Here is a 14,625-nt window from a genome sequence, read left to right on the forward strand (position 1 = left end):
TACGATCGGAATGATTGACACCAGCTGCTAGCGTCCGATTGACTGCAAATGTGCAGACGGTGGCATTGCACAAGCATTTCACCAGAAATGCTTGTGCAATGTTAAATGCCGAGAGTGTATGCTGTCAGCATTTAGCGATGCAGGGCGGACATGGTTCGCTATATCAAATCATATCTGCTCGGGGTTTGATAAATCTACGCCATGAATCAATCACCCTTTCTGTAAAGAGGTGCTTCATCAAATTACTCCTGAATATACTTCCCTTCAGACTTTAATGGAGTGCAGAGAAGAATAAATCTAACACTTATCACTCTCGCGCTAACCAGACAGGAGTTTTTAAAGGGACAGGAAACCCCAAAATTTTCTTTCATGATTTGGATAGCACATACAATTTTAAACAACTTTTAAATTAGCTTCTATTATCAAATTTGCTTCATTATCTTGTTATTCTTTGCTGAAGGAGCAGCATTGTACTACTTGCACTTAGCTGAACACATCTTGTTATCACAAGAGACAAATGTGTGCAGGCACCAATCAGCAGCTAGCTCCCACTAGTGTTGGATATGTGCATATTCCTTTTCGACAAGGGATACAAAGAGAACAAAGCACATTTGAAAATAGAAGTTAATTTAAAATGGGCTTCAAATTACATGCTCTATCTGAATCATAAATAAAAGAAGGAATACTCCAAACAGGTGCCACAGATCAAGTAAACATAGGATACACCATGCACTGCAGTAAACGTTTAGAAAAACTCACAGAGAGATGGAGGTCTAGTTGTGATGTCATCTGACGTGTTTTACGCGCTACTGGCGCTTTCTCAAATGACGTCACAACAACACCTTCGTCTATCTGTGAGTTTTTCTGAACTTTTAATGTACATGCAATAAATATTTAAGTTTTAACACTTACCCTAAGGCAGTGCATGGTGTATCCTTTGTTTACTTGATCTGTGGCACCTGTTTGGAGTATTTATTCTTTTACTTGTATGTACAACACCGGTGGACGCCAACGGCTTCAGAGGTGTCCGTTAAACCAGGTGCTTGACTCAGCGTTGAGGGACGACAACGCTTACTCCAGAACAAAGTTACTTTTCAGTTTCTTGCACTTTTAAACCCTGCGCTGCCAGGTGTGTATTTTTGTAACAATCTATCTGAATCATGCAAACTTAATTTTGACTTTCCTATCCCTTTAATATTTCACATTCCAATGCTCTTAACATACAGGAAAATGTTATTTTTATTTTAAATAAATATAGCTATATATACCTATATATACCTATATATCTATTTATATATACATATATATATATATATATATATATATATATATATATATTACATATAACAACTTTATCCTTAAAGGGACATAAAATCATGTTTTTTCTTTCGTGATTCAGATAGTGAATACAATTTTAAATTCCTTTCTAATTTATTTCTATTATCTAATTTGTTTCATTCCCTTTGTATCCTTTAATGAATACCTACCTAGGTAGGCTCAGAAGCTGCTGATTGGTGGCTGCACATATATGCCTCTTGTTTTTGGCTTTCGGATAGCTCCCAGAAGTGCATTACTGCTCATTCAGCAAAGGATACTAAGAGAATAGAGCAAAATAGATAATAAAAGTAAAACGGAAAGCTGTTTAAAATTGTATGATCTATCAGAATCATGAAAGAAAAAAATTTGTTTCATGTCCCTTTAAATCATGTTTTTGATCATATTGCATTGATAAGGAAATGGATAGAACTTTGTTTTAAAAAAAAGTAACTGAGATACCAACTCAAGGCTCATTACACAAAGCTCTGAACCTGGTTATGAACGTTTCTTGTTCGTTATCGTATGCAGGACGTCATATGACAGGTAGTATAAAGATAGTGAGAATGGGGGCTAGGAACATGAGATTCCTGATGAGTCGGTTAGTTTGGTAATATTTACTTAGGGACATAAAATTATGTAAGAAGGGAGACAAGGTTATGAACTGAAGATTTAGGTGCATGAAATTCCAGCCTTCTAGTATTCATCATCTGGTGAGTATTTAGGGTGATCCTTCAATCTAAACAAAAACACAGAATCAGTTATTAGCAATGTATGATTTACTGTAAATAACTTTATTGTTAAATATATTGGAACATTATTAACAAAACATTTTAATGCACTAACCTCATGCTATAAATTTTTAGATCATGTAAATTTTGCACTACCAACCCTACTTCACACTCAGCCACCGAAAACACATAGCTGCCAATAACTGTCTGTATTCTGCTCTGAGATATTACACCTCAGAGCAGAATACAGCCGGTGATTGGCAGCTATGTGTGTTTGGTTGCTGAGTGTGAAACATATAAGTAGGGTTGGTAGTGCAAAATGTACATGATCTAAACATTTATAGCATGAGGTTAGTGCATTCAAATGTTTTGCAGCTCTAAAGTGGGATTTTATCTAAAAATGTGTTGCAGCTCTGAAGTGGGATTTTATCTATTCTTTTAAACCCTTTTTTCAGGGGTTAAAGGCATAAAAGGCTATAGTCATTAAAGGGACATTAAACAACTTAAGATATTAATATAAATGGTTTAATTACATGTAGTAAAACAACGTTGCAATATAGTTTCATTATTTATTTTGTTCTCCTTTCCTGTAATTTGATTCTAAATATTGTGGGCTTTCCACAGACACGCACCAGTAAGCCATTTATAACCATTCCTAATTGGCCTCAGCAGAAAATGTAACTTGCAATATGGCCGCGCCTACTGCTTTATGGACATTAACTTTACTCTTATTTTCTCAATATTTAAACAACTAATATAATTTTTAAAAATATATGTATAAATTATCCTCAGGCTAAGCTTTGCTCTGAATACATCATTCAATCAATGATTTATTTAGTGTGTAATGTCCCTTTAAAGGGACATGAAACCCAAAAGTTTTCTTTCATCATTCAGACAGAGACTACAATTTTTAACAGCTTTCTAATTTACTTCTATTATCTAATTTGCTTTATTCTCTTGATATCCTTTGTTGAATATGCAGCAATGAACTCCTGGGAGATTGCTGTACACCCTGGGTGAGCCAATAACATGAGGCATATATGTGCAGCTTCTAAGCCTACCTAGGTATCCTTTTCAACAAAGGATACCGAGGACAAAACAAATTAGATAATAGAAGTAAATTGGAAAATTGTTTAAAATCACATGCTCTACCTGAATCATGAAAGAAATAATGTGGGTTTCATATCACTATAATGTAAAAAAAAGATAACTTTTAATAATAAATAATCTGCTACCAATACAGAGGTAGCATGAATGCATGAGAATTTTGTCAACTGGGCAGACTCTATTAGGGTTGATTCATCAAAGTTTCGACTGTGAATGCGCTAGAATTCCGCATCAAATTAGACGGCAAGTTGATCCGCCATAGTAAGCACAGTGTCAATGTTGAAATGTTCGACATAATATACGCTCCCGCAAGATCAATCCGATGCAAATCATTGCTTGTGTTATTCGTGTGTAAGTTCATCCGCCTTCACATTCAACTCTATTCGAGCGTATTACTGATGATCCGCCTTCACTTTCGACTCTATTAGACCCTCTCACCAATTTATCAAACATTCAACATGTACCCATAAGCATACCAGCGCTTTTGCAGTGAGTCATGTGTATATTAAGTTATCACTTTGGTATCGGAGAACTTTTTAACATTAAAAATACATTTAACATTAAGGTCTAGATGACAAATGGAGCACAAAAATATTAGCTCTAACACCACTCATGTTAAATCAATAGCAGTCTTATTATTGCACTCATTTTACAAGTTGAAAGTAAAAAGTTATCGCTCAAGTGAAATACTCAGGTGCACTAACATCTAGCAGTGTGATAGCGCGGCTGCACTAAATCACCCTCCTCCTAGACTTCTATGGGGTGCAGTATAAAATCCTGTTCTGACTTTCACTTGACCACTAACCTGAAGGTGCACTAAGCCAAAGTGCGCTAAAGCTAAAAGTGTTTTAAGAAATAGTTTAAATAGCATTGTTCTCTACTCAGACGACAATATTATATATATATATATATATATATATATCTGATAAAGGACGGCACTAGTGAGTGCCGTCCTTTATTAGCTATATTTAACCTTTGGCACCCTGGCAGCTGTTATTGTGGTGAGAGTGCTCCTTTTTGAACTTTATATATATATATATATATATATATATATATATATATATATATATATATATATATGTATGTATATATATATATATATATATATATATATATATATATATATATATATATATATATATATATATACAGTCATGGCCAGAAATATTGGCAAACCCGGAATTTCTGCACCACTTCGCCCAGAAAATTGTTGCAAATACTTATACAAATACAAACAAAAGAAATAAACATGACAATGCCTAAACATGACACAAAAAAGTGGAGAAAAAAGCCAAATCTGACACATTCCACGCAAAACTCCAAAAATGGACTGGACAAAATTATTGGCACCTTCTCAAAATTGTAAGAAATAATAGCATTCCAAGTTTGTGATGCTCCTGTAATTTGTAATTTAACTCACCTGTATCAATTAACAGGTGCTGGCAATATAGAAATCCCATCGGCAACCAGTTAAAATGGTGAAAAATTGACTCAACCTTTCTGTTGTGTGCCTCAGTGAGCATGGAAAAGAGAAAGAGTTGTCTGAGGATTTGAGAACAAAAATTGTGGAAAAGCATGTACAATCTCAAGGTTACAAGTCCATCTCCAGAGATCTTAATGTTCCTGTGTCCACTGTGTGCAACATTGTTAAGAAGTTTACAGCCCATGGCACTGTAGCTAATCTCCCTGGACGTAGACGAAAGAGAAAAATTGATCAAAGATTGCAACAAAGGATTGTTCAAATGGTGGATAAAGAATCTCAATCAACTTCCAGACAAATTTAAGCTGACCTTTAGGCACAGGGTACAAATGTGACAGCTTGCACTATACGTCGCCATCTGAATGAAAAGGGACACTATGGTAGGAGACCCAGGAAGACCCAACTGCTGACACAGAAACATAGTAAAGTTTGCCAAAACTTACCTGAGGAAGCCAAAATCCTTTTGGGAGAATGTGCTGTGGACAGAAGAAACACAATTACAGCTTTTTGGTAAAACCTTCATTCTACTGTTTTCAGAAAAAGAAACATGGTGGAGGTTCACTGATGTTTAGGGTTGCTTTTCTGCTTAAGGCACTGGATGTCTTGACTGTGTGCATGGCATTATGAAATCGGAAGACTACCAAAGAATTCTGTGGTGCAATGTAGGGCCCAGTGTCAGAAAGTTGGGTCTCCGTCAGAGGTCATGGGTCTTACAGCGGGACAATGACCCAAAGCACAAGTCAAAAAGCACCCAGAAATAGTTTTAGACAAAGAACTGGAGAGTACTGAACTGGCCAGCAATTAGTCCAGATCTCAATCCCATAGAGCACCTGTGGAGAGATCTCAAAACAGCAGTTGGGAAAAGAAACCCTTCCAATCTGAGAGACATGGAGCAGTTGGCGAAAGAAGAGCGGTCCAGAATTCCATTAGAGAGGTGTAAGAAACTCATTGATGCAGAGGCGTAACTAGAAACCACAGGGCCCAGGTACAAGAAGTAGCCCCCCCCCCCCAAAAAAAAAGTGAATTTAATTAAAAAAAAAAAACAATATTTAACATAGAAAAAAAAAATTTGTGTGTGCTGTATACACACATATATATATAGCTGACTGTGCTTTATACACACACACATATATATAGCTAAATGTGCCATATACACACACACACATATATAAATAGCCGACTGTGCTGTATATATATATATATATATATATATATACAGTGTATACATATATATATATACTGTATACAGTATATATGACTGTGCTGTATGCACACACACACATATATATATATATATATATATATATATATATATATATATATATATATATTGTATATATTACTGCACTCCCAATTATAACTAAAGAATATGAGTAAATACTTTCACTTTCTGCTTTAAACAAATGAGCACATGTATAGATTTTAAAAAAGTTAAAATAATTTAATTTTATTAAAATGCCCCATCTTATTAAACTACATAACTACAATTTTTTTAGGCACTGTGCTTGTACTACAAGATAAGAAATGCACTTTTTTTGCAGTCACCACTGTTCCCTAAACTTGTATAGCATTTTACTTAAATATTTTACTTAAATATAAAAGCATGATGTTTGCCTGCTGTATCTAAGCATCTAGATTACTTAGAATAACCATGCTGGGGCCACAAGCATAGGGTAGGGGATGAGTCCTTACCTGCTGCCCCTGGAACACAGGAACACAGCTGAGCCCCCAGAGGCTGTATAGCCCAACAGCAGGAAGGTTCCACCGGAGCTTACACATGCATCTGCCCATAATAGTAATTGTTGAATCCCAACCTAGACCCAGACCGCTTACTGTAGGCTGGAGTTTGCCACGGCTCTGTTGTAAAATCCGCAGTAATCTGCTGTCCCATACAAAGTTTCTCCCAGGCTGTACAATACCAGGGACCATTCTGTTGGAGAAGCACTGACTCCTTGCAGCGAGGTCTGGCAGCCAAAATATTATCAATGCTGTGCTGAACATGCCAGAAGGCATTACACACAGTGAATAACGCAAGCGGACCTCCCGCCACCGCCATGCAACACACGCACACCTTGCCTAGCGATTCCCCTTTCCAAAGGTGTGCGCACTGCGCACACACACTTCAGGACAGTCACAACTGCTGTGTCCCCCCAGAGTCGTCAGCCTCAGGGCCCGGTTGCAGTCGCAATTGTTGCGACCGCCGTAGTTCCGCCCCTGCATTGATGGCTACAGGAAGTAATTGATTTCAGTTATTTTTTACAAGGGTGTTCTACCAAATATTAAATTGAGGGTGCCAATAATTTTGTCCAGTCCATTTTTGGAGTTTTGCGTGGAATGTGTTAGATTTCGCTTTTTTTCTCTCCACTTTTTTGTGAAAAAAGAAAATAAATAAACATGAGAATGCCTGTATGCCTATGTATGTAGTGTAAAACTTTATTTTAATATGTTTTACATGTCTTTTGTTATACTTTTTTGTAGTACTAACACTTTACTTCAGGTCTTCGGTCACGCTAAGTTGCTTAGTACTATGTCTTGTGCTCGCATACAACACATAACTCATAACTTGTAATATGAGTAATGTTTAGCTCAGACACGCTATCCATTGAAAGTATATGGTGTTCTAAAGAGATTCCGCTAAACATTCTCTGTAATTCTGTTTTACCATGGACTTGTAATATCAGGTTGTGCGCTACTCTGAGCGAGGACCCACGATACTAATAACACAAACTGCTTGATTGCGTTCCACATTTCAGCGCAGAATGTTCTGGAGATAAATAGGCATACAATAGCCCGCAAAGTAAGGGCTTGTTTCCACTGAGCTGCAATTGGGTTTTTGCGAAGTCGTAAAATAAAAAAACTGCTATCGGAAGCCATTACGCTTATCAGCAGATTTTCCATCATTTAATTCAAAAGAAAAAAAAAATTGTGCGGCCCATAGAAAATAATAGAAGTCAAAAAGTGCAAATTTACACCAGGTTTCCTTTGAAAGCGCAAACAGTTAAAACACTGTCGGAAGCTGCTGATATGGGGGTGCAATCCGATATACGGCGTAGTTTTCGGCGCAAGCGAGGGAACCCGTGCCGCCCGTAGTTTCACCTCGCACATCAGGGTATCCAATATACCCCGCCGGCAGTTTCTAAAGTGCCGTAAGTCGGACAAACTAGGGATGTCCAGAAGCGTAAGTACAAATTTCTGGAGTCGCCAGTGACTTACGGCACTTTAGAAACTGCCTGCGCCTAAAAAAACTTAATAAACTTTTAAATCTGCCGTAACTGTCTAACACGCTTCCCAAAAATAGCCCGACACGTATACCCCTCTCTCCGCAATCCCCCCTCTCACTCCTAACAATAAATGTATTAACCCCTAGACCGACAACCCCCCACAACGTAATAAGCCTATCCTAGTATTAACCCCTAAATCGCCGCTCCCGGACCCCGCCGCCACCTATAATAAATGTATTACCCCTAATCTGACCCCCCTACACGCCGCCACCTATATTAAATATATTACCCCCAAATCTGACCCCCCTACACCGCCGTCACCTATATTAAATATATTAACCCCTAATCTGATTCCCCTACACCGCCGCCACCTATATTAAATATATTAACCCCTAATCTGATCCCCCTACACCGCCGCCACCTATATTAAATATATTACCCCCTAAACCTATGTCTAACCCTAACACCCCCTAACTTAATTATTATTTAAATAAATCTAAATAATATTAATATTATTAACTAAAGTATTCCTATTTAAAACTAAATACTTACCTATAAAATAAACCCTAAGATAGCTACAATATAATTAATAATTACATTGTAGCTATTTTAGGGTTTACATTTATTTTACAGGTAACTTTGTATTTATTTTAACTAGGTACAATAGCTATTAAATAGTTAATAAATATTTAATAGTTACCTAGTTAAAATAATTACAAAATCACCTGTAAAATAAATCCTAACCTAAGTTACAAATACACCTAACACTACATTATCAATAAATTAATTAAATAAACTACAATTATCTAAACTAAAATACAATTAAATAAACTAAACTATATTACAAAAAAACAAACACTAAATTACAAAAAATAAAAAAATATTACAAGAAGTTTAATCTCATTACACCTAATCTAAGCCCCCTAATAAAATAAAAAAGCCCCCCAAAATAATAAAATTTCCCTACCCTAAACTAAATTACAAAAGTAATCAGCTCTATTACCATCCCTTAAAAGGGCCTTTTGCGGTGCATTGCCCCAAAGTAATCAGCTCTTTACCTGTAAAAAAAAGAACAATCCCCCCCCACATTACAACCCACCACCCACACACCCCTACTTTATAACCCACCCGATCCCCCCTTAAAAAAACCTAAGTCTAACCCCCAAGTGGTACTTACCTGTCCTGAAGACCGGCGGAGAAGGTCCTGTTCCAGGCGGTGAAGCGGCGACCTCTTCTTCTTCCAGGAACCAGCCGGCGTGGATGAGAGCTACTGTAATTCTAGTGGCTGACTTGAATAGCCAATAGAATAACAGTAGCTCTTATTCTATTGGCTATTCAAATCAGTCAATAGAATTACAGTAGCTCTCATCCGATTGGCTGACTTGAATTTGAAGGCTCAAATCAGCCAATAGGAATTCAAGGGCCGCCATTTTTAATCGCGTACCTTGAATTCCTATTCAGTGTACGGCGGAGATCGCATGAAGAGGATCCTCCACGCTCCATGGCTCCGCGGTCTTCAGTTCCAGCGTCGCCTATCTTCAGTTCCAGCATGGCCGGTCTTCAGTTCCAGAGTCTACGGTCTTCAGCTCCACGGTCATCGGTCTTCAACTCCTCCGCTCCGCGCCGGCTGGTTCCTGGAAAAGAAGAGGTCGCCGCTTGGAAGAAGACTTCCCCGCCTGGAAAAGGACCTTCTCCGCCGGTCTTCACGACAGGTAAGGACCACTTGGGGGTTAGACTTAGGTTTTTTTAAGGGAGGATCGGGTGGGTTTTAGAGTAGGGGTGTGTGGGTGGTGGGTTGTAATGTGGGGGGGATTGTTCTTTTTTTTACAGGTAAAAGAGCTGATTACTTTGGGGCAATGCCCCGCAAAAGGCCCTTTTAAGGGTTGGTAACAGAGCTGCTTACTTTTGACATTTAGTTTAGGGTAGGGAAATTTTATTATTTTGGGGGGCTTTTTTATTTTATTAGGGGGCTTAGATTAGGTGTAATTAGATTAAAATTCTTGTAATATTTTTTTATTTTTTGTAATTTAGTGTTTGTTTGTTTTTGTAATATAGTTTAGTTTATTTAATTGTATTTTAGTTTAGATAATTGTAGTTTATTTAATTAATTTATTGATAGTGTAGTGTTAGGCGTATTTGTAACTTAGCTTTGGATTTATTTTACAGGTAATTTTGTAATTATTTTAACTAGGTAGCTATTAAATAGTTATTAACTATTTAATAGCTATTGTACCTAGTTAAAATAAATACAAAGTTACCTGTAAAATAAATATAAACCCTAAAATAGCTACAATGTAATTATTAATTATATTGTAGCTATCTTAGGGTTTATTTTATAGGTAAGTATTTAGTTTTAAATAGGAATAATTTAGTTAATAATATTAATATTATTTAGATTTATTTAAATAATAATTAAGTTAGGGGGTGTTACGGTTAGACTTAGGTTTAGGGGGTAATACATTTAATATAGGTGACGGTGGTGTAGGGGGATCAGATTAGGGGTTAATATATTTAATATAGGTGGCGGCGGTGTAGAGGGATCAGATTAGGGGGTAATATATTTAATATAGGTGGCGGCGGTGTAGAGGGATCAGATTAGGGGGTAATACATTTAATATAGGTGGCGGCGGTGTAGAGGGATCAGATTAGGGGTTAATACATTTAATATAGGTGGCGGCGGGGTACGGAAGCGGCGGTTTAGGGGTTAAACACTTTATTAGGTATTGCAGTGGGGGATTCCGGTTGACAGGTAGATAGACATTGTGCATGCGTTAGGTGTTAGGTTTTATTTTGTAGGCATTTTAGGGAGTTACGGTGCTCCAATACTCAGCGCAAGGCTTGCTACGCCTGCATTTTGTGGCGAGGTGAAAATGGAGTAAGATTTCTCCATTTTTGCCACGTAAGTCCTTACGCTGTATATTGGATACCAAACTGCGCGTGTTTTGTATGTCAGTCTATGGGGGGAAAAACTACGGGTGAAGGCAGAAATATACGAGCGTAACTTCTATGTTACGCCGTATATAGGATACCAAACTAGCGCAAAATCTGGCGTCGCCGGCTTTTGCGGGCGACGCTGCATATCGGATCGGGCCCATGGTCTCAAACATTACGGCATGCTCAACTAGATGTAAAAGAGGAAAGAAATAGCTTTTTGAGGATTCTTTTGTATTGATTGAAAAATTTAAAATCTCAAGGGAAATGGAAATGTTTCACTTTATAAATGTATTTTTATAAGTAATATTTATTGCTGGCCCAAGAATAGGACTAGTTGGAGTTTCTGTTTAAATATCAATATGTATTTACATAAAAAAATATAATCAATCACATATCTGCATAATTACAACTAGACATATGCCTAGGGCAGCAATAAATATTACATATATCAAATTTAAAAATTAAATAAAACATTTTTCATATAAATTTTTGATGAATTCAATATATTTGTTTTTGTTTTTTCTAGAGGTGATCACAGATAAGGAGCTCAGGCATCAAATGTAAATTTAATAGTGTAAGGTTGGGTTACCATAGCAACAAACTTCTTATAGTGCGATTTTCAAGAAATCCGACGTCCAATGGAAGCATTACCACAGTATTAACTTTCAGCTACACGAAATGAGTGACAGCACGCAATGCACAAAGTAGTTAAATGGAAACCTGGTACTAAAATGGAGCCGTCAACTATAAAACAAGTGGAGTGCTAATTTATTGCACGCTTGCAAACGGGCAAATTTGATCTCTGGTAAATCATATAAATGTCCCCCAAATGCCCCCAAAATAAACTATAATATATTTTATTAAAAAATAAAGATAGTAGCATCTTAATTTTTTAAAATAAAATAACTGCAATAAGCAGTTATGAGGGGCTAAAGTTGGCAGGTATGGGGCACTAGAAAAAAACCGCACTAAAAAGTGCCTTTACATTGCGGTCTATGGGAACTGTGTGTTCCCAGCAAATATATATGTGTTAATATGTGTATATACACAAATTAACACATAAATATTATATATATGTAATCAAATACATATATATTTACAATTTGCTGCCATCGCTGCGCTACTTAGCCCCTTCGCTGCGCTAGTTCTCATGCCTTGTCTCACGGCATGAGAACAAGGCTCCCATCTTGTGAGCACAATACTTCCCAGCATTGCAAACGCAAGCTTGCGTAGCATTGCGCTCACTGGTATTATTGCAAAAGTGATATTTTGTACTCTACTTGTAATCTAGCCCTTAATGAAAATAGCCCTAAGTAATACAATAAAAAATGTAAAAAAAATAAATAGATTTATTACTGATTTCATGTTAGACAGAAATCATTACCTAAATACTTCCACATAGGGACTATTTGTGTTGAGTGAATCAAGAGTTTTCATATCTTCATCTCCTAAATGGAATTCAAAGACCTGAAAATAAAACAGTTAAATTTATTTTAGAGATCAGGACAGAATAGCATTATTGTAAGGGAGTAGTCTAAAAGTACATTTTTTGATGTGTTTAAATTGAAAATAGCAGGAAATTAATGCATGACTGATTAGCTTCCCACATATCTATTGGTGGACATATATAAGCCTTTATACACACACACATACACACATAAGCACATACTCATAAGCACATAAACACACACACAAAAGAACATACTGTACACGCACATATACACACACACACATAAATACACACACATACACACACACACATAAATACACACACATACACACACACACACATATACACACATAAACACATACACACACACACAAATATACACACACACATATACACACACATACACACACACACATATACGCACACACATATACACACACATAAATACATACATATACACACACACACACAAATACACACACATACACACACACACATACATACACACACATACATACACACACACACATATACACAGACACCAACATACACACACACATATACACACATACACACACATATACACAGACATACACACACACACATATACACACACACACATATACACACACACATATACACACACAACATATACACATACACACACACACACGCACACACATATACACACACACACATACAAACAAAAAAGTCAGGAATTAGTTCTTCATTCTGCACAATAACATCCATTAAGAAAATATCTTGTGAAATGCTTGTGCAATGCCGCCCCCTGCACATTAGTGGCCAATCGGCCACTAGCAGGGGGTTTCAATCCGGATGAGTTAAGGAGCAGCGGTCTAATGACCTATGCTTCTTAACTTAAAGTTAAGGTAAATCCTAGTGTTTTACAAACGCTAGGATTGACTTTTGAAACAAATAAAGGGGACTTTCATTCATGAAGTATAAGATACTTCATGTAGAAAGCTCCTTTATTTGTTTCAATCGATCGCCGTTTTTAGCGCCTACAGAAGCCCACGTCTAAAAAAAATGTTGCTAAGAGGTGACGTTTTCACCTCTTAGCCAATAGCCGTGCGGTAAATCCAGCTTGGCGCCCATGGGAGCCGGATTTAACACACGGCTATTGGCTACGAGGTGAAAACGTCACCTCTTAGCCAAAAAAGTTTTTAGCCGTGAACTGCTGAACCAGGTAAAAACGCTGATCGATTGAAACAAATAAAGGAGCTTTCTACATGAAGTATCTTATACTTCTTGAATGAAAGTCCCCTTTATTTGTTTCAATAGTCAATCCTAGCATTTGTACAACGCTAGGATTAACTTTCACTTTAAGTTTCCGGTGAGTCGGAAACTTCTTGGGTAGAAAGCAGCATCCGCTACTTATTAAATCTACCCCTTAGTGTGACCTGTGAACTGGAGCTGGGAAAGGCTTCTCTACGGTAGTTTGTTGTTTATATATGTCACATACATGTAACTCTGTCTTTCACAGGACATTTGTTCCAACCCCTAAAAATTCTCTAAAAGTCTCAAATGACAACAGTGACTGCATAACTGGATAACTAAAATTACATTTGGAAGCAATATATCAAGACCTTATATAACTACAATGTTTTGTATCACTTTTAATACTTTGATATATGTGTATTCTCTAAGGTGGATTCAGTAGAATAATTCAAGAACAACTTTCCAATTTACTTCTTTTATCTAATTTGATTTGTTCTCTTGATATCCTTTGCTGAAAAGCATACATAGGTAGGCTCAGGTGCAGAAATGCTACTACTGGTTGCTAGCTGCTGATTGGTGGCTGCACATATACAGTGGGGCAAAAAAGTATTTAGTCAGCCACCAATTGTGCAAGTTCTCCCACTTAAGAAGATGAGAGAGGCCTGTAATTTTCATCATCGGTATACCTCAACTATGAGAGACAAAATATGGAAATAAATCCAGACAATCACATTGTCTGATTTGGAAAGAATTTACTTGCATATTATGGTGGAAAATAAGTATTTGGTCACCTACAACAAGCAAGATTTCTGGCTCTCACAGACCTGTATCTTCTTCTTTAAGAGGCTCCTCTGTCCTTCACTCATTACCTGTATTAATAGCACCTGTTTGAACTTGTTATCAGTATAACAGACACCTGTCCACACCCTCAAACAGTCACACTTCAAACTCCACTATGGTGAAGACCAAAGAGCTGTCGAAGGACACCAGAAACAAAATTGTAGACCTGCACCAGGCTGGGAAGACTGAATCTGCAATAGGCAAGCAGCTTGGTGTGAAGAAATCAACTGTGGGAGCAATAATTAGAAAATGGAAGACATACAAGACCACTGATAATCTCCCTCAATCTGGGGCTCCACGCAAGATCTC

At 37.0% G+C, this 14,625-nt stretch overlaps 1 protein-coding gene across 1 annotated transcript in view; it reads right to left on the reverse strand.

Annotated features, from left to right (window-relative positions):
• Nucleotides 1-1,516: 1,516 nt before the first annotated feature.
• LOC128662454 (aldo-keto reductase family 1 member C15-like) overlaps nt 1,517-14,625 on the reverse strand; it is a 113,262-nt gene continuing 100,153 nt past the window's right edge. The window contains exons 8-9 of the mRNA XM_053716242.1: nt 12,172-12,254; nt 1,517-2,053 (exon numbers count right to left, since the gene is read on the reverse strand). Coding sequence (XP_053572217.1) covers nt 2,011-2,053; nt 12,172-12,254 — 126 coding nt within the window. The 3' untranslated portion in view covers nt 1,517-2,010. The remainder of the gene's footprint in view (nt 2,054-12,171; nt 12,255-14,625) is intronic.

This window comes from Bombina bombina, chromosome 6, assembly GCF_027579735.1.
Source record: "Bombina bombina isolate aBomBom1 chromosome 6, aBomBom1.pri, whole genome shotgun sequence".
Taxonomy (NCBI): Eukaryota; Metazoa; Chordata; class Amphibia; order Anura; family Bombinatoridae; genus Bombina; species Bombina bombina.